At 44.2% G+C, this 20,090-nt stretch overlaps 1 protein-coding gene across 5 annotated transcripts; it reads right to left on the bottom strand.

Annotated features, from left to right (window-relative positions):
• Positions 1-2,765: 2,765 nt before the first annotated feature.
• Positions 2,766-19,712, bottom strand: LOC110508764 (RNA binding protein fox-1 homolog 1-like). 5 transcript variants are annotated; one of them, XM_036968385.1, is made up of 12 exons: positions 19,291-19,712; positions 14,727-14,963; positions 8,961-9,140; positions 8,773-8,826; positions 8,553-8,645; positions 8,395-8,464; positions 8,060-8,119; positions 7,533-7,671; positions 7,374-7,428; positions 7,205-7,272; positions 4,267-4,348; positions 2,766-4,079 (listed from the first exon to the last, which is right to left on the bottom strand). In XM_036968385.1, the coding sequence occupies exons 1-12, from the start codon at positions 19,375-19,377 to the stop codon at positions 4,035-4,037; spliced, it is 1,170 nt and encodes a 389-aa protein (XP_036824280.1). In that variant the 5' UTR covers positions 19,378-19,712; the 3' UTR covers positions 2,766-4,034. The 5 variants fall into 5 exon arrangements, with proteins under 5 accessions (XP_036824280.1, XP_036824279.1, XP_036824282.1 ...); XM_036968384.1 differs by having other exon boundaries at positions 8,048-8,119; positions 19,291-19,710; XM_036968387.1 differs by having other exon boundaries at positions 7,374-7,413; positions 19,291-19,710.
• Positions 19,713-20,090: the final 378 nt, after the last annotated feature.

The raw sequence follows: 20,090 nt of genomic DNA, 5'->3' as shown, positions 1-20,090 counted from the left end.
GGAGCAGAGGGAAAGAAGAAGTAATAGAGAAACAAAAAATAGAAGACAGCACAGTAGAGTGAAGGAAAGCAATGACAGCTGAGAAATAAAAGAAGATGGACAGAACATTTAGAAAACTTTAAAATAGGAAAGCAAAATAAATGACAGAAAACAGAAAAAGAAGAAATTGGAAATGAGTTCTAGCTTAAAGCAAACAGAAAGATAGAACTCACAAGTCAGGTAAAAGAATCAGGAGGTTGTAATGTTAGTATTAGGAAATAGTTCATGTTAATAGAGAACGTATATACCAAAGTGTAGAGCGAAGCAGAACTACAGAAATGATCAAAGACAAGAAATGTAAAAGTGGCACAGCTAGATGACTACAAGACAGCGAAGAGAACAGTGTGTAAAAGTGGCACAGCTAGATGACTACAAGACAGCGAAGAGGACAGTATGTAAAAGTGGCACAGCTAGATGACTACAAGACAGCGAAGAGAACAGTGTTTAAAAGTGGCACAGCTAGATGACTACAAGACAGCTAAGAGAACAGTGTGTAAAAGTGGCACAGCTAGATGACTACAAGACAGCGAAGAGAACAGTGTTTAAAAGTGGCACAGCTAGATGACTACAAGACAGCTAAGAGGACAGTGTGTAAAAGTGGCACAGCTAGATGACTACAAGACAGCGAAGAGAACAGTGTGTAAAAGTGGCACAGCTAGATGACTACAAGACAGCTAAGAGAACAGTGTGTAAAAGTGGCACAGCTAGATGACTACAAGACAGCTAAGAGAACAGTGTGTAAAAGTGGCACAGCTAGATGACTACAAGACAGCTAAGAGAACAGTGTGTAAAAGTGGCACAGCTAGATGACTACAAGACAGCTAAGAGAACAGTGTGTAAAAGTGGCACAGCTAGATGACTACAAGACAGCGAAGAGAACAGTGTGTAAAAGTGGCACAGCTAGATGACTACAAGACAGCTAAGAGAACAGTGTGTAAAAGTGGCACAGCTAGATGACTACAAGACAGCTAAGAGAACAGTGTGTAAAAGTGGCACAGCTAGATGACTACAAGACAGCTAAGAGAACAGTGTGTAAAAGTGGCACAGCTAGATGACTACAAGACAGCTAAGAGAACAGTGTGTAAAAGTGGCACAGCTAGATGACTACAAGACAGCTAAGAGAACAGTGTGTAAAAGTGGCACAGCTAGATGACTACAAGACAGCTAAGAGAACAGTGTGTAAAAGTGGCACAGCTAGATGACTACAAGACAGCTAAGAGGACAGTGTGTAAAAGTGGCACAGCTAGATGACTACAAGACAGCGAAGAGGACAGTGTGTAAAAGTGGCACAGCTAGATGACTACAAGACAGCTAAGAGAACAGTGTGTAAAAGTGGCACAGCTAGATGACTACAAGACAGCTAAGAGGACAGTGTGTAAAAAGCAAAAGGAGAGTTTAGAAAGAAAGAGTCAATCTGAAACAAAGAGGAAAGAATTGCAGAATATCAGTAGCAGAGGAAAAGTGGAATAAAATTCAGAAACAGAAGTTGGGAAAAGAAAAAGCAAGATTGTGTAAATGGCAGACTGCAAGAGGAAAGATTAACCTAGAAAAAGGACCATTTAGGGGAAAATAAAGAGAAATGCAGTTGGGAAAATAGAGAAGAGGACAGCAGAAGTAAGAGGCGAGGAAGGTAACATTACAGTGAAAGAAACTAGCAAATGTACAATTTAGAGAAATACATGATAAGATACAGAGTCAAGATGCTGAGGAAATGATTTGAAAGCGTCAAAGCAGAGAAATAAAGTTTAGAAAATGAAGACAAATGTGTCAGTAAAGAAGAAGACAAAGGGTGAAGAAAGAAAGCCATAAGATGAATACAGAAAAGGTGAAACGGATAAAGAGTGAAGAAACACGAGAAGAAATGAAGCTAAATAAGTTTAAAATTGCCATTAGATTGAAAGAAAGGGAAATTATAAATCTGAAAGCCATGCATAAAGAAAATAGAAAAATAACAGACTTGAAAGCAGAGGAGTTTGAAAGAGAGAGAGACAGCAGAGTAGAAGTAAAAAGGCATATTATTCCATATTATACATTTTTACTAGATGTCAAAATACCCTGATGAAGGCATCACAGTCAAACCGTTGTTGAAAGTGAATAATACCATGATAAAGTGTGACTTTAGTTTCTATTTCAAATTGATATTGTAGGCATGGTTATCTAACCCTCAATTATATCTCGTAGGGTTAAGGTTAGGGTTAAGCTCCCCTTAGAAATAGTGAGAAAAAACAGAACAACAACAGTAAAGCTTGGAAAGAGTCTTTTTCCACTTCCTAGAAGATAGGAAAACAAAGCAGTAAAGAAAGAGGGGAAATTAGTATACAAAAACTAAAGCTGAACTTTGCATAAAGAAGAGGTTTAGCCCATAGGTTGAAACACACACAGTAAGACCACACACTACAGCAAGGCAGGTACAGGGCTGGGTGTCTAGGGTAAAATACTGTTGCCCCCCTAGAACTCAAATATGAAGTTATATGCGCTGATTTTAAGTTAAGATTCAGTCCATACAGTACAAAGGTACTGAACCAGAAACAGTTGCATAAACATATGCAGACAGTCATTTCTGTAAAACACTCACAACCTTCTTGCACTGGTATCAGTCAGCCTCAAAACGTACAGTTATGTTGAGAAAAGGAACACTGAGAATATAAGTTTGAGCAGAAGAGTGAAGGACTGCAAAAATAGGCATTGAAAAAGAGAAAGGAAAATGACATGAATCAAAGAGAGGAGAGGAAAGGGAAACAGAAACAATGTTTTATTGAGAGGTCAACAGCAAATAAACAACAGTGAAGCTCGAGTACAGGATGGAGAAGGAGAGATGACCCATAGAACTAGAACTCATCTGATTATTTCTATGGATGGAACACAGATCCTCAAACAGAATGGAGAGAAGCAGGCGAGAGAACAGGAAGAGGAAACCAGACAACGTCATAGAGTTTAACAGGACAGAAGAAATAAGGGAAAGCGCATTAGAGGTTACGAGCCTGTCAGGCAGAGCGAAGTAAAACCCAGAATAAGGCTGCCATAGAAAAATGATAAAGTGGGGTGAGCATTATGCAAAGCAGAGAGAAGATGGATAGAAGCTCAACAATGAAAATAAGAAAAAATGTTTTGTTACAGTTAATTAGTTGAGAGAAGTAATGGCTCCTGAATGCTTTTTTGACAAGTGAAACTTTTTCAGAATCAGAGGTAGATTGTTAGGAAAGCAAAAACATACGTACATTTTATGCAAATTATAGTTTTCTGGTTCTAGAAGCATTTCAAAAAAGATTACTGTGCACATTAACAATACCAGTGCCATTGCTGTCTCTCATAGCTTGTGCTTTGAGTATTGATGTCGTCACATACTCCAACACACAAGCACACACACACACACACTTCAACGTCCTCAAACAGTGCGCTACATCATTGACAAAACTCATCAAAATAAGTTATTTAACTGTATAAAATGTCATTGTACTCTACAATTTGACTCTTGAAAAGTCAAAAGCTCAGACGTTGATCAAAAACGTTTTTTACAAAGGTCACCATGTAGAGAAACCAGTATTGTTGTGCCACTTGAGTTGCAGTATTTCACCATGAAGTCCAGCCAATGAAAAATAAAATGGCTCACATTCAACTCTCTCTGTTAGAATAGTGAAAGAGTAGCTTATAACCCAGGTACGGAGGCAGAAATCTTTACATTCTGAAACCCTGGAACAAATCTGTGGCACAAACAATACAGATTAAGTGTAAAATAAAGATTTTAAATAACTGTCTATACATTAGATCAGGCTCTTTATCCTATATGTATTCTCTGATAGAATAAATAGTGAATAACTACTACAGTATTTACACGTCCAGTCGGTTGGATCGGTCTCCACGTGGAGGGAGTCAGACAGGAGGTAACACAGAGCTCAGTGATGTCATAACCTGTCCTGAGTTATTGTCCTGGGACTGGCCAATCCCGGATGAGGTGGCGGGGTCACAGAACGGCTTCCAGGCTCCCATTGGGCAGCTCAGTAAGGGGTGAAGCGGTTGTATCCCCCTCTGTACAGACTGGCCTAGAAATAAGTAGAAGATATGATATATGATGGTGAATCGGTGCCCACTGGCGGGTTGAGACGGATTCCTTTTTGAGGCTCGATTAAAGTCTGGCTCGTGGCTAGAAACAATGGTCTGGACTTAGTGGGTAACATGAACACTTTAAACGTTGGAGAGGTACTGCTTATGTGTTTTAAAGAGGCTCACCATTGTTCCGACGCCGTATGTTGCCGTGGGTCCCACTGAATGGTGGTAGGGATCCGTTGCAGCAGCATAAACTCTGCCATATCTGATGGACAGACAAAACCAAACCCCAAATGAGAAAACATACTAAACCAGCATGGTCTCATTGACTAGACGTAACATAGTAAACACAAATCCGGGACACTCAAATTAGTATGATATGTTACGTTTGGTACGGTTATATAAGACAGAAGGTTACTTAAGGCAAAAAGGAAAGGAGGTGGTTCTGAGTGGCTGGGTGGGCGGTTCTGAGTGGCTGGGTGGGCGGTTCTGAGTGGCTGGGTGGGCGGTTCTGAGTGGCTGGGTGGGCGGTTCTGAGTGGCTGGGTGGGTGGTTCAGAGTGGCTGGGTGGGTGGTTCAGAGTGGCTGGGTGGGCGGTTCTGAGTGGCTGGGTGGGTGGTGCAGAGTGGCTGGGTGGGTGGTTCTGAGTGGCTGGGTGGGTGGTTCTGAGTGGCTGGGTGGGTGGTTCAGAGTGGCTGGGTGGGTGGTTCAGAGTGGCTGGGTGGGTGGTTCAGAGTGGCTGGGTGGGTGGTTCAGAGTGGCTGGGTGGGTGGTTCTGAGTGGCTGGGTGGGCGGTTCAGAGTGGCTGGGTGGGCGGTTCTGAGTGGCTGGGTGGGTGGTGCAGAGTGGCTGGGTGGGTGGTTCAGAGTGGCTGGGTGGGTGGTTCTGAGTGGCTGGGTGGGCGGTTCTGAGTGGCTGGGTGGGCGGTTCAGAGTGGCTGGGTGGGCGGTTCTGAGTGGCTGGGTGGGCGGTTCTGAGTGGCTGGGTGGGCGTTTAACGCAAACGTCATGTTCGAATTTCGTTAAGGACAACTTTGGCATTTTAGCTAGAAACTTTGCAACTACTTACTACTTTGTAACTACTTTGTAACTACTTTGCATGTTAGCTAACTCTTCCCCTAACCCTTTAACATAACTCCTAAACCCTAACCTTAACCCTAGCCTTAACCCCTAGCCAATGTTAGCGACCTAGGTAACGTTAGCCACAACAAATTGGAATTCGTATCATACGTATTGCATATTGTACGAATTGTTGCCATTCGTAACATATCATACGAAATGGATGATGAACATCCATAAATGAATACATATAGTGGGGCAAAAAAGTATTTAGTCAGCCACCAATTGTGCAAGTTCTCCCACTTAAAAAGATGAGAGAGGCCTGTAATTTTCATCATAGGTGCACTTCAAAAAAAATCCAGAAAATCACATTGTAGGATTTTTAATTAATTTAATTGCAAATTATGGTGGAAAATAAGTATTTGGTCACCTACAAACAAGCAAGATTTCTGGCTCTCACAGACCTGTAAGAGGCTCTTTAAGAGGCTCCTCTGTCCTCCACTCATTACCTGTATTAATGGCACCTGTTTGAACTTGTTATCAGTATAAAAGACACCTGTCCACAACCTCAAACAGTCACACTCCAAACTCCACTATGGCCAAGACCAAAGAGCTGTCAAAGGACACCAGAAACAAAATTGTAGACCTGCACCAGGCTGGGAAGACTGAATCTGCAATAGGTAAGCAGCTTGGTTTGAAGAAATCAACTGTGGGAGCAATTATTAGGAACTGAAAGACATACAAGACCACTGATAATCTCCCTCAATCTGGGGCTCAACGCAAGATCTCACCCCGTGGGGTCAAAATGATCACAAAAATCCCAGAACCACACAGGGGGACCTAGTGAATGACCTGCAGAGAGCTGGGACCAAAGTAACAAAGCCTACCATCAGTAACACACTACGCCACCAGGGACTCAAATCCTGCAGTGCCAGACGTGTCCCCCTGCTTAAGCCAGTACATGTCCAGGCCCGTCTGAAGTTTGCTAGAGAGCATTTGGATGATCCAGAAGAAGATTGGGAGAATGTCATATGGTCAGATGAAACCAAAATATAACTTTTTGGTAAAAACTCAACTCGTCGTGTTTGGAGGACAAAGAATGCTGAGTTGCATCCAAAGAACACCATACCTACTGTGAAGCATGGGGGTGGAAACATCATGCTTTGGGGCTGTTTTTCTGCAAAGGGACCAGAACGACTGATCCGTGTAAAGGAAAGAATGAATGGGGCCATGTATCGTGAGATTTTGAGTGAAAACCTCCTTCCATCAGCAAGGGCATTGAAGATGAAACGTGGCTGAGTCTTTCAGCATGACAATGATCCCAAACACACCGCCCGGGCAACGAAGGAGTGGCTTCGAAAGAAGCATTTCAAGGTCCTGGAGTGGCCCAGCCAATCTCCAGATCTCAACCCCATAGAAAATCTTTGGAGGGAGTTGAAAGTCCGTGTTTCCCAGCAACAGCCCCAAAACATCACTGCTCTAGAGGAAATCTGCATGGAGGAATGGGTCAAAATACCAGCAACAGTGTGTGAAAACCTTGTGAAGACTTACAGAAAATGTTTGACCTCTGTCATTGCCAACAAAGGGTATATAACAAAGTATTGAGATAAACTTTTGTTATTGACCAAATACTTATTTTACACCATCATTTGCAAATAAATTCATTAAAAATCCTACAATGTGATTTTCTGGGGAAAAAAAATCTCATTTTGTCTGTCATATGATGAAAATTACAGGCCTCTATCATCTTTTTAAGTGGGAGAACTTGCACAATTGGTGGCTGACTAACTACTTTTTTGCCCCACTGTACCATACCAAACGTATCATTCTAATTTGAGTGTCTTGGATTTTCGTTCACTATGTCCGTCCAGGTTACTAAACAGGTGTGCTAGTACTGTGTTAGAACAAAAAGTGAGGCTCCATAGACCAGACTTGAAGACCACAGAACCTCAACATTAGAGTGCTGCTTATCTCATGTTCTAAGTCCCCATTTGAAGGAAAAAGTCCTTGAAATCCTCATACAAACAGAGTCACATTGTCAGTCATTGGGCGCTGCTGCTCACCCATCACTGTATGTTGCTGTGGCAGCGGATGGTGATTGGGCAACTCTGTACGCTGCAGGATACCCGCCCTGATAGGAAAAAAGACATTCAGAGACAAGATAAACTTTTAGCTAAACACAAGGTAGACTGCCTGAAATAAGCTGAAATCAGAAGAAAAATGTCCACTTACATAGACTTCAGCTCCATATAATCCATCTTGGTACAGCACACTGAAAGGAGACATTCTATCATTCACACATTAAACAGTGAAAATTAAATCATTTACTTACACAATGGAAATGGTTATTCATTTTTAAAATAGATTTATTGAAGATAGAAATGATCTTACCCAGGGTAGGCGGGCATGGCAGTGGGTCCGGCTGCAGCAGCTGAGCGAATTGTGTTGTAGACAGCCCGGCCCCGCCCACGCAGTGGTGAGCCCCGATAGGCCAGGGTGGGAGCAGCTACGGGGTAGGGGAAACTGGCAACTGAGGAGAGAGAGAAAGAGAGAGAGAGCTTACAGTACCCACTAGGATATGTACTGTAGCCACCCTGCCTTTAGAAGCAGGTTTATTGACTCCCCCAAGGGACCATGCTTTCTTGGAGCCATCGATAAGAGAGGTTGAGTATCACAGGTGGGATCTGAACCCGGGTCTCCTGCTCGGGAAACCCACGTCTTAACCATTAGACCTAAATAGTATTCCTCCTTGGTGATGAGGTAGCAAGGCCTCATCACAAGAGTCTGACTGACCTCCGCTACAAGGGGTCATGAATTCCGATTGGGTTTGATAGGGATACAGTACTAGAACATATATGACAAGGACAAACTAATATTGAAATAATCAAACTCACCCGAAAACTCACATTGAAACTCACCGGTGTAGAGTTCAGGTGCATACATCGCTCCCATGACAGGGTTGATCTTCCATCCGGGGGCTACGAAGAGAGAGAGAGAGAGAGAGCCAGAGAGTGAGAGCAAGAGAGAAGTTAAGAGAGAGAAAGAGAGAGAGAGAGAGAGAGAGAGAGAGAGAGAGAGAGAGAAAGAGAGAAAGGGAGAGAGATGTTGAGAGAAGGAGAAAGAGGTTAAACAACAAGTAAAGGAAGAAAGAGACAGTGGAGATCATGGAGAATAAAGGGAAAACACAGACACCGTTCAGAAGTACAGAGTGCATGTCCACATCTCCCACATGCCACGGAAAGAGGTATCTTACCTGAAACCTCACCATTCACAAGTGGTGTTTGGGGTTTCTTGGTGACTATTCTGGCTGTAGCATTGTTCACCTGCACAGACAGAGGGTACAATTTCTTAGAAAGACAGACAGATAAACAGATATTCAAGATAGACATACTATAGATAGTTATTCCTCACCTCAACCTTCCTCCCCTCAACGATCGTTCCGTTCAGTTTTTCCCTCGCTCGGTCTGCCTCCATTGCGCTCTCAAAGGTCACGAACCCAAAACCCTGAGAGACGGAAGGAGAAACATTTCTGATTGTCCAACTTGTCATTGTCTTGGTAAGGCAAAAAACAATAGGGCAACCAGGTTTCATTTGTTCAGTTTGTCATTTCTGATATTGAGTGGTCTCTCACCTTTGACCCTCTCTCATTAAAGATAATCTCCACATCCAGGATCTTGCCAAATTGCTGAAAGACAAAACCAGATCACAATCTTGTCCACAGGTTATCATTGAGGTTATAAGAGATGACAATGTTTCGTAGGATGACTTCATGTCTTGTGGATAATAAACCTGGACATAACCATTGGTTGTGTCTCTCACCCCAAACATCTGTCTGAGGTCCGGGTCTCTGAAGCGGAAGGGGATGTTGGAAACGTGGAGACGCTTGGGCTGGGCCTTGCCTGACCCCTCCTCATCGCTACCACTTCCTGCTCCGCCCCCTGATGACACTGACACGCTCAGAGCCTGGGAGTCAGAGGTCACCGGAACCAGGGCATCGTCCTGGGTGAGAGAAGAGGAGGAGGAGAGGAAGAGAGGAAGAAGAAAAGGACAAAAAGAAAGAATAGAGGAGATGAGGAGGAAAGAAAGGAAGTAAAGGAAAGAGAGGAGTGAAGGAAGAAGAGGAGAAAGAGAATAGACAGAGGAAGAGCAGGAGACAAAGAAAAAGAAGGTGGAAAGGATGGGGAGAGGAGGAGGATAGAAGGACAGAGAGCAGGAGAAGAAGAAAAAGGAGGAAAGGATGAGGAGAGGAGGAGGATAGAAGGACAGAGAGCAGGAGAAGAAGAAAAAGGAGGAAAGGATGAGGAGAGGAGGAGGATAGAAGGACAGAGAGCAGGAGAAGAAGGAAAGGATGAGGAGAGGAGGAGGATAGAAGGACAGAGAGCAGGAGAAGAAGGAAAAGAAGGAGGAAAGGATGAGGAGAGGAGGAGGATAGAAGGACAGAGAGCAGGAGAAGAAGGAAAGGATGAGGAGAGGAGGAGGATAGAAGGACAGAGAGCAGGAGAAGAAGAAAAATAAGGAGGAAAGGATGAGGAGAGGAGGACAGAGAGCAGGAGAAGAATGAAAGGATGAGGAGAGGAGGAGGATAGAAGGACAGAGAGCAGGAGAAGAAGGAAAGGATGAGGAGAGGAGGAGGATAGAAGGACAGAGAGCAGGAGAAGAAGGAAAAGAAGGAGGAAAGGATGAGGAGAGGAGGAGGATAGAAGGACAGAGAGCAGGAGAAGAAGGAAAAGAAGGAGGAAAGGATGAGGAGAGGAGGAGGATAGAAGGACAGAGAGCAGGAGAAGGATATAAAAAAGGTTTCAAGGGAAAGGCAGAGAAAGAAGGGGGGAGATTACAGAGGAAACTAAGGACATGTTGCCAATTGGTCCATGCACTTGTACACCTCTGAATAGACAACTAATTTACAATTTAGTAAAAGGATTCTGAGATAAAAACAGATTTTTTCCACAAAATGTTTCTTTAAAATCTATCAAAACAGTTCACATGTTCTGGTATAGTGTCCCATTACAGAGGCATCGCATTGGATTGGAAAAATGGTGATAATTTTAATTTAATCAAGTGATCACAACTCAGTCCAAATAAGCATTCAGCACCCAGTGATCCTTCTCAGGCAGGAGTGAGGAGGCGTGAACAGTACCTAATTTTAGTGAGGCGTTTAAATACATGCCCGTTAGAAAATTAAAAAAAATATGTAGAGCAGAGGAGGCTGGTGGAAGGAGCTATAGAAGGATGGGCTCAATGTAATGGCTGGAATGGAATGCATGGAACGGAGTCAAATAAGTTGTTTCCATGTGTTTGATGTGTTTGGTACCATTTCATCAATTCCAGTCCAGCCATTACAATGAGCCCGTCCTCCTATAGCTGCTGCCACCAGCCTCCTCTGCTGTACACTAACTAAATATTAGGCTACATAGTCATGTTGATTCAGTTATAACAACCAGCCACTACTGAAAGTAACAGCTTCCCCAACAGAAATACTTTGGAGGAACTGTAACTAAATACAATATCATACTGAACATAATTGTGATGAATTATACTTAGAAATTCATAATAACTAGGTAGTTCAGGTGACATAGATTATATAGACACATAAACAGTAAGCCTGCAGGAATACATTTTCATAATATAATCTCATTAAAATGCCCCCATGCAAAACCATACAGGATATAGTAATGTGCTTCAAAACCAAAACATCCACTATCCCAAAATGCACCACGATGCCAGTGTCTGTCTGTTGGTCCTCCAAAAACCAAGGGATTATATGAGTCCAAACAAGAAAATTAAGATGAAAAAAAATATAACACCAAAAAAATGAGTGAGCGAGAGCAGTGGGGGAGATAGGAGAGAGGGAGATAGCAGTGGGGGAGAGAGGGAGATAGCAGTGGGGGAGATAGGAGAGAGGGAGATAGCAGTGGGGGAGATAGGAGAGAGGGAGATAGCAGTGGGGGAGATAGGAGAGAGGGAGATAGCAGTGGGGGAGATAGGAGAGAGGGAGAGAGCAGTGGGTGAGATAGGAGAGAGGGAGAGAGCAGTGGGTGAGATAGGAGAGAGGGAGAGAGCAGTGGGTGAGATAGGAGAGAGGGAGAGAGCAGTGGGGGAGATAGGAGAGAGGGAGAGAGCAGTGGGGGAGATAGGAGAGAGGGAGATAGCAGTGGGGGAGATAGGAGAGAGGGAGAGAGCAGTGGGGGAGATAGGAGAGAGGGAGATAGCAGTGGGTGAGATAGGAGAGAGGGAGAGAGCAGTGGGGGAGATAGGAGAGAGGGAGAGAGCAGTGGGGGAGATAGGAGAGAGGGAGATAGCAGTGGGGGAGATAGGAGAGAGGGAGATAGCAGTGGGGGAGATAGGAGAGAGGGAGATAGCAGTGGGGGAGATAGGAGAGAGGGAGATAGCAGTGAGGGAGATAGGAGAGAGGGAGATAGCAGTGGGGGAGAGAGGGAGATAGCAGTGGGGGAGATAGGAGAGAGGGAGATAGCAGTGGGGAGATAGGAGAGAGGGAGATAGCAGTGGGGGAGATAGGAGAGAGGGAGATAGCAGTGGGGAGATAGGAGAGAGGGAGATAGCAGTGGGGGAGATAGGAGAGAGGGAGAGAGCAGTGGGGGAGATAGGAGAGAGGGAGAGAGCAGTGGGGGAGATAGGAGAGAGGGAGAGAGCAGTGGGTGAGATAGGAGAGAGGGAGATAGCAGTGGGGAGATAGGAGAGAGGGAGATAGCAGTGGGGGAGATAGGAGAGAGGGAGAGAGCAGTGGGGGAGATAGGAGAGAGGGAGAGAGCAGTGGGGGAGATAGGAGAGAGGGAGATAGCAGTGGGGGAGATAGGAGAGAGGGAGATAGCAGTGGGGGAGAGAGGGAGATAGCAGTGGGGGAGATAGGAGAGAGGGAGATAGCAGTGGGGAGATAGGAGAGAGGGAGATAGCAGTGGGGGAGATAGGAGAGAGGGAGATAGCAGTGGGGAGATAGGAGAGAGGGAGATAGCAGTGGGGGAGATAGGAGAGAGGGAGAGAGCAGTGGGGGAGATAGGAGAGAGGGAGAGAGCAGTGGGTGAGATAGGAGAGAGGGAGAGAGCAGTGGGTGAGATAGGAGAGAGGGAGAGAGCAGTGGGTGAGATAGGAGAGAGGGAGAGAGCAGTGGGGGAGATAGGAGAGAGGGAGAGAGCAGTGGGGGAGATAGGAGAGAGGGAGAGAGCAGTGGGGGAGATAGGAGAGAGGGAGAGAGCAGTGGGGGAGATAGGAGAGAGGGAGAGAGCAGTGGGGGAGATAGGAGAGAGGGAGATAGCAGTGGGGGAGATAGGAGAGAGGGAGATAGCAGTGGGTGAGATAGGAGAGAGGGAGAGAGCAGTGGGTGAGATAGGAGAGAGGGAGAGAGCAGTGGGTGAGATAGGAGAGAGGGAGAGAGCAGTGGGGGAGATAGGAGAGAGGGAGAGAGCAGTGGGGGAGATAGGAGAGAGGGAGAGAGCAGTGGGGGAGATAGGAGAGAGGGAGAGAGCAGTGGGGGAGATAGGAGAGAGGGAGAGAGCAGTGGGGGAGATAGGAGAGAGGGAGATAGCAGTGGGGGAGATAGGAGAGAGGGAGATAGCAGTGGGGGAGATAGGAGAGAGGGAGAGAGCAGTGGGGGAGATAGGAGAGAGGGAGATAGCAGTGGGGGAGATAGGAGAGAGGGAGCAGAGTGCAATGTGAAAGGAAGAATAAAATAGCAAAGAAAACAATGGCAAAAGTGAAAAATATCTTTAAATTGAAAATCAAGGTGAATGCAGGCTTGAAAGAAGTCAGATAAATATTAATGCAAATCAAAATACAGATCCTAATATGCAGAAATGAAAACACAGATATTATTAGCATTATAATATAGGAAGGCTGATAGAAAGAGATGTGCACAATGTCCTCAGAGCAACGATAAATAATAAATTAAACAAAAAGATAAAGTGAACAAGGCAGGAACTTGCGCAAAAAGCTTGGGGTTGGGGTGAGGAGTGGGAGCTGGGAGGCATAGTGCCGGGCAGGGTCAAAGTTGAATGTTCTAAATGTCAGTTTGGGGTCACGGTGCTGCTTTTTTCTGCCAAAGGTTAAAGATCATTACTCAAGATTCCGAGGGGGCATGTATTAATAAGTGGGGTAGAAACGGAGGGAGAGGGATAGAGAGACACATTCAGGCAGAGAGAGAGAGAGAGAGAGAGAGAGAGAGAGAGAGAGAGAGAGAGAGAGAGAGAGAGAGAGAGAGAGAGAGAGAGAGAGAGAGAGAGAGAGAGAGAGAGAGAGAGAGAGAGAGAGAGAGAGAGAGAGAGAGAGAGAGAGAGAGAGAGAGAGAGAAAGATTCACACAAACACATACAGTACATACAGGCTACTGCTATGTTGTTATATACTGGCTTCCCATGGCAGCATGGTTCACACAAACACCACCTCCTCATCATCCTCACACACACACCAGAAACATGGGAAGTGGGACAGTGAAGAGAGGGGAGGGGGGAGTGGAAGAAAGGGGTGGGTGGGTTGGGTTGGATGTTGGTGTCATGTCACGATGCAAAATTGATTTCTGAACCTGGACGATATTTCGGAGGGGGAGGGGTCACCCGTTCGGCCTCCCCTGTTGACCCCACCTCCATGATGTATGGCGGCGTCTCAACTTTCCCCGAAAATCAGGACGGACCTTGTAAGTCAGGGGCTCTAGTGATGGAATATATAAATGTGGCCATAAAAGTCAGTTATGACATCAGAAAGAGCTGCTGAGGCAGGGAAAAGGACTTCACAGTCACAATGCATTGACCTTGATTCACCATTCACCTCTGTCTTTGTCTACAGTAATAACCTACAGTATATAAAGCCTACCAGGACACTGGACATAAACATACATGTACATGTTTTCCTCATTATAAGTTCAGAAACTAGGCCTTGTTCCTAATGAAATTACATAAGATCCCATCAAATACATGTCATTTTGTGCTGTAGACTATATGAAAATAAATAGTAGGAAATATTACATTGAACCCTGATAACTTACCTAATAACATGCCATACAATATACCAAAATACATTTAAATTATAATCCTACATTTAAATACTGTGTTGTTCCATTCTCCAGTGTTTTTAACTTCTCCTTTCTCAACTTTCTTTACCCCGACCCCCTACCAGTAACCCGGTGCATGATCTTACACAGACATACTGCATGTTAACGGCTTCGGGGTTACCTGCTCTATTTCCAGATAAATGGGAGAGGGAAAGAGAGAGAGAGAGATGGGGGGGATTCACTTTCAAAAATGAATCTCCTCTCAGCTGCCCCTATCTGCTCTGCTGGGTGCCAGAGGAGATTCCCCTACATGGGCACAGGAGTGGAGTTGGGGAGCTAAACATAGAAGTAGCAGGGTCCTCTGTGTGTGTGTGTTCCATGTTACTGACAAAGAATTTCCTCAAACTTTGTATGACATGTTGATTAGAATAAAATCCCCTCATAGAAATAGGTTACAAACAACATGTGATTCCCCCATATACACATACAGTAGCTACATATCTTGATTACAAAGTATCTCTGTCTCTCTATCTTTCCTGGACACTACTTCTATAGTCCCACACCTCCAGTCTATCATGTTGTTCTTACCGTGCTAATGGCTGCCAGAGTGTCAGCCCCTTCGTGTTGCGGGCCCTGATAGACTCTGAGCTGGTGATGCTCCTGGTACTCTGAGTTGGGGTGGGCGGAACTATAGTCTAGAGGAGGAAGTCTGCCTGCAGGTGTGGGAGGAGCTTGTCCTGGTGGAGGGTATGAGGGAGGCTGGGCATAGACCTGGGGGAGGGTGGGGTCACCACTGCCGGGGCAGGCCTCCTGCCCAGGGCCTCCCTGGGATTGAATGAGAGAAGAGAATCAGTCAATAATCAATCAAAATAACATTGTCATAGTATCTATCCAACCTAGCTGTAGGATAAACCATATTGAAATTGTAATAGTGAGTGTGACTCTTGTTATAAGAAAAAAATATATATAATACTATCACCACATATTCATTAATTACATTAAAAATAGATAGATTCACAGCATACATTCATTGACAATGTGTGACTGCCCATAGAATCATCTCTAATGTAAGCACAAAGACATCAGGCTTCATAAAAGTCATTTTCTCTGAGTTTTTGAGTCTAAAATATCACCTGGGAAATGTCTAATGGTTGAGTGGTGCTGGGCAGTTTAGATATGCACAGCTGGTACAAAACTAGAGGACCTTAAGAAAGATCCACACTACAGACTCATACCTGCAGTACAGCTCACTATGATATGTATACTATTCCTTTTGAGTATTCATTCAGGATTCAGCCTCCTTTGGAAAAGAGTATCTGGCAAATATCCAATACTTTACCACTTATGCCGAAACAGTGCACCTGCAAACACTTAATTGTAATGAAATATCAACTCCGCACGAAACTGATCCCAGACTAATACCTTCAACATCATCATCATCATCTAATCAATGTACCAAATCCATTCCAATCCATTGTTTCTTCAATGTACCAAAAATAAACAGCAAGAAAGCAGAGTTCACACAGTGACGTGACCAATTGTCACACAATGAAAAGTGATAGTGGTGACACAGACACAACAGGAGAATAGATGATTGTCTTACCCCGTCACTGCATATCTGATTCTCTGGTACATTGTCCAACAACTGCCACATGTTTTAATGACGGCTTCCACCCGCCCACTACACCATAAGTTCTACTTAACCACCAATCACATGACAGGAGTTCTGGGAGCAGGGGGAGCTGGAGTGGCTATGCCAGCTGTGGTCATTTGTACCTGTCAATAACTTTTAACCGCCTCCCCCTCCTCACAGAAACACACTAAAAACTTAGGAGAGCTACACAAAAATGTGTAATTTCTACATTAAAAGCTAATACTGTAGCCGTACTTCAACTTGCCCACTAAAAGGCCACCTCTAAGAATACTATCCTTATTATTACCCTGTAATTGCTGATGTATTGGCTTTTAAATATTCCTATGCCTTGTAAATATTCATATCATTCCAATACCTTCTATTTGACCAGACTCTTTGAAGAGACAAAAGCAGGCAGGAAACATTTGGGTAGTTTTATATCTTTCACATTAAAGCACATTAATAAACCCTTATATCTCTACTCTGAAACTGACCAGAGGTCAACCAGAAGATTGGCAGCGCCATTAGTAGATTTTTATGTTGTCCTTTACAGTTGTAAACATAGTAAGTGTCACAAGGTCTAAAGGCCTATATGTCAGACTGGCTGTAATTTAATACAAATTCATGTTGTTCTCTCCAACCTCTTCTCCTCCTCCTCCCCCTCTCTCTCTATCTGTCCATCAGCTGTTGCACTCATCGGATGGGGTGAGATAGGACTGATGGTGAAATTGAAGAGGGCGAAGTGGAGGAAGGTATGAAAGCTGATCTGATCATTTAAACCTTGTACGATCAGCTGATTCTGATACGCAGGGAGAGTGTCCTACATTCTCATAGGTCTAAGAAGACAGTGTGGCTACTGCAGGTAAAACCACAGCATCAAAGGTCTTACTATACTAAGATATGAACTAACACTCACACTTGTCTTTTCCTACTAGCACTGACTTTGCTGATAACTTCATTTATTGAGGATCAACGTAGTTGCTATGACAGTGATGTGCGGTTGTCCCACCTTGCTATCTTAAGATGAATGAACTCACTAAGTCACTCTGGATAAGAGCATCTGCTAAATGACTAACATGTAAATGTAATGTTAAATATAAGATATACTATCTTAGTTCACTAGGAGTGGAAAAGGAACACCTTGTCTGTGTAGGTCTCAGATTCTTCCTATCAAACATCAGGGGTTTCAGTACAAAGTACACGATTTCTCTTGACAGACCACACAGGTGTTCCTCCTATACCTCTGAATTCTTACTTTAGAAATTCCACCGGGAGATGGTCAGGAGTGAGACTGATACCATCTTGAATGTATTAGGTCTCTAGAATAGATTTACAGGCATATCATTTACAAGGTTAGTCATTTAGCACATCATCTTACATATAGTGCTTTCAAATGGGCCAAAACAACAACCATGTAAAAAATCAGAGTAAAACCTTTAAAGATAACATGTTTTTACATGTACTACTCTGCATCCTGTCTAGTGATATTGGAAGGCATGTGTGTTGTATATCTGGGTTTATTCCAGGGTTGACGCATAATCATTCAGAAACTGTCCTTTCAGCTTTCACATGGCAGATCCTGGCAATCAGTACACACAGTAACTATGTTAGAGGACATGTCAACACCGACACACATGCCTGTATTGTGTCCCCCCCCTGCCCCACCTCACCCCCCAATATCTGACCTTCCCAAGCTCACACCATACATGGAGAGTGTCTGACAGGGGGAGATAATAGAATCTATTTGATACTAACACTGGCCACCTTCACACACTCTCTCTCTCTCTCTCTTTGTCTCCCACTCCCAGTACAGTATTACATTGTCAGCAAACAAACATTATACACAGCCATGTGTCTCAACTTTATTTTTGATTGCCATTTGTTCCCCTCTGTCCTTCCTCCCCCTATTCAGCTGTCAGGTCTTAGGGTCAAAGGTCACCGGCTCTGAGACAGGTGGTTGCTGGGACAGCTGCTGGAGGATTTACACTCCGGAGATGACAGGAAACTGCTGATGTGCCCTTTAAAAGGGCTCATAAAGCAGGGGATACAAACGCACAGACAAAAACACTCACACACCCTATGGTCTACTCTATTCAGTATGTTTACACTGAGTGTACAAAACATCTTTCCATGACACAGACTGACCAGGTGAATCCAGGCGAAAGCTATGCTACCTTATTGATGTCACCTGTTAAAACCACTTAAGTCAGTGTAAATGAAGGGGAGAAGACAGATTAAAGAAGGATTTGTAAGCCTTGGGACAACTGAGACATGGATTGTGTCAGTGTGCCATTCAGAGGGTAAATGACAAGACAAAATATTTAATAACGGGGTATGGTAGTAGGTGCCAGGCGCACAGGTTTGAGTGGGTCAAGAACCGCAAGGCTGCTGGATTTCACGCTCAACAGTTTCCCATGTGTATCAGGAATGGTCGACCACCCAAAACACATCCAGTCAATTTGGCACAACTGTGGGAAGCACTGGAGACAACATGGGCCAACATCCCTGTGGAATGCTTTTGACACCTTGTAGAGTCCATGCCCCAACAAATTGAGGTTGTTCTGAGGGCAAAATGGGTGCAACTCAATATTAGGAAGGTGTTACTAATGATTTGTACACTTAGTGTATATTACATACAGTACAGTAATATGGAACAGGTAATATGATTATAAACACAGATCGTCAGACATTTTACTCCGCTGGTATGTTCTGATCATAGCACAGTACACTGGTCCTCATCCCCTACTTAGGCTACACACTATCAGGATATCAGTGTCCCCCTTATCTGCATGACATGGGAGCCTTCTCTCTCTGTGTTAATCTACTTTTCAAGGAACAGGCTAAAAATACAGGGGCTGTGACACAGAGAGACAAGGAAGACAGATTCCAGACACACATCATATCTGTGCTGGCATTCACCAACGGGTCATCAGGGACTCACTGGACACACACACACACACACACACACACACACACACACACACACAATAACAAAACCACCTGCTGGCACCACTGAGACCTGCAGATTAAATATAACTGCCAGTGTGTCATTGCAATTAAAACAAATGGGTTTGGCCCTATCAACAGTATTTAGGCCTAGATGCAGCTGTTTGCAATCTCATGACACAAATCTACACTGGCAACCAGTTGCTGTGAACTACTCTGAACTAAACATTTTGAAATCTAGTTCAATAAACCACTGCTATCATCATCATCATCATGACAAACACAAACAGTATCATTTATAATGTGTAATACTGGGCCTGAATACATTTAATCTGAATGTGATTCAGCATATCCAGTGACTCAAAACCAAACTATCTCAATGACGCTTGAGATGAGAGCCATGTATACAGAATTCAATGGGGACCCATGTTCACACCAACAGCTATGCAGGATAGTTTGCTGATCTCTGTATGTGGCTCTGGGTCTACTGACAGAGTACCAAGAAAGACATCCAATGCTACACACCCGGCCTAAAACATGGTAGGAACAAGGAGAGAGACAGAGGTAGATTACCTGTACTAGGCTGGGGTAACATTGGGCACCCTGGGGATAGACGGGCAGTCCGTAAGGCTGAAGAATCATTGTAGGAGAAGAGAGCATGGTGCATAGCCCGAAAACCACCAGGACAGAGGGAACGGTGGGGAGATGGGAGGACAAGAGAGGGTGAAGGGGGAAAGGGAGAGAATGGTATGCTCAGAGGAGATGAAAAAAACAAGGTAGGAAAATCTAAGAAGAGAGAGTAGAATCCAAGTGATGAAAACACAGAAGGTCCAAGTGAATGAGAGGAAGAGCTGTAAAGTCAGAAGGATAACTGTCTACAGTCAACCTCTCAGCTTTAAAAAATAAAAACAAACTCCCTAAACTAAGAAACAGTCAACCTGTCTAGGTAGGAAGACAGGATATGGCAGAGAAGTTAGAAAGAACACTGCTGTGTGTCTGTCAGCCTGTCAGTTGGTCGGCCTGACAGACAGAAACACATGTAAAGGGTCCCGTTTCAGGGTATTATAAATAGTCCCTGTCTCTCTTTCTCTCTCTCTCTCTCTCTCTCTCTCTCTCTCTCTCTCTCTGCCACCTCCACCCGCTCTCTCTCAATCGGTCAATTAGCTACTACTAGGTACCATATGCACGCTCTTCTGTTGTGAGTGCACATGCAACATGTCGTTTGAGTGGGTGTGGTGGTTAGTAGGCTATCACTTTTCTAAAAGCATTAGCTACCCTTACAAAAAAAATGAATGAATCAACACACACTCTGGTCCATTTGTTGTGTGTACATCTCTGCTCTCTGTCTCCCAGTAGCACTGACACACACACAT

This window comes from Oncorhynchus mykiss, chromosome 3, assembly GCF_013265735.2.
Source record: "Oncorhynchus mykiss isolate Arlee chromosome 3, USDA_OmykA_1.1, whole genome shotgun sequence".
NCBI lineage: Eukaryota > Metazoa > Chordata > Actinopteri > Salmoniformes > Salmonidae > Oncorhynchus > Oncorhynchus mykiss.
Note: the sequence above shows the minus strand (reverse complement) of the source record. Positions and strands in the feature narration are given on the sequence as shown.

Excerpts from the sequence above, each read along its gene's own strand:
- LOC110508764 (XM_036968384.1), bottom strand. The coding sequence starts at position 19,377 with ATGCTCTCTTCTCCTACAATGATTCTTCAGCCTTACGGACTGCCCGTC. Across the intron at positions 9,141-14,726 it reads CTCTGGCAGCCATTAGCACG|GACGATGCCCTGGTTCCGGT; the intron begins GTAAGAACAACA and ends TCTCTCACCCAG. Across the intron at positions 8,465-8,552 it reads TTGAGGGGAGGAAGGTTGAG|GTGAACAATGCTACAGCCAG; the intron begins GTGAGGAATAAC and ends CTGTCTGTGCAG.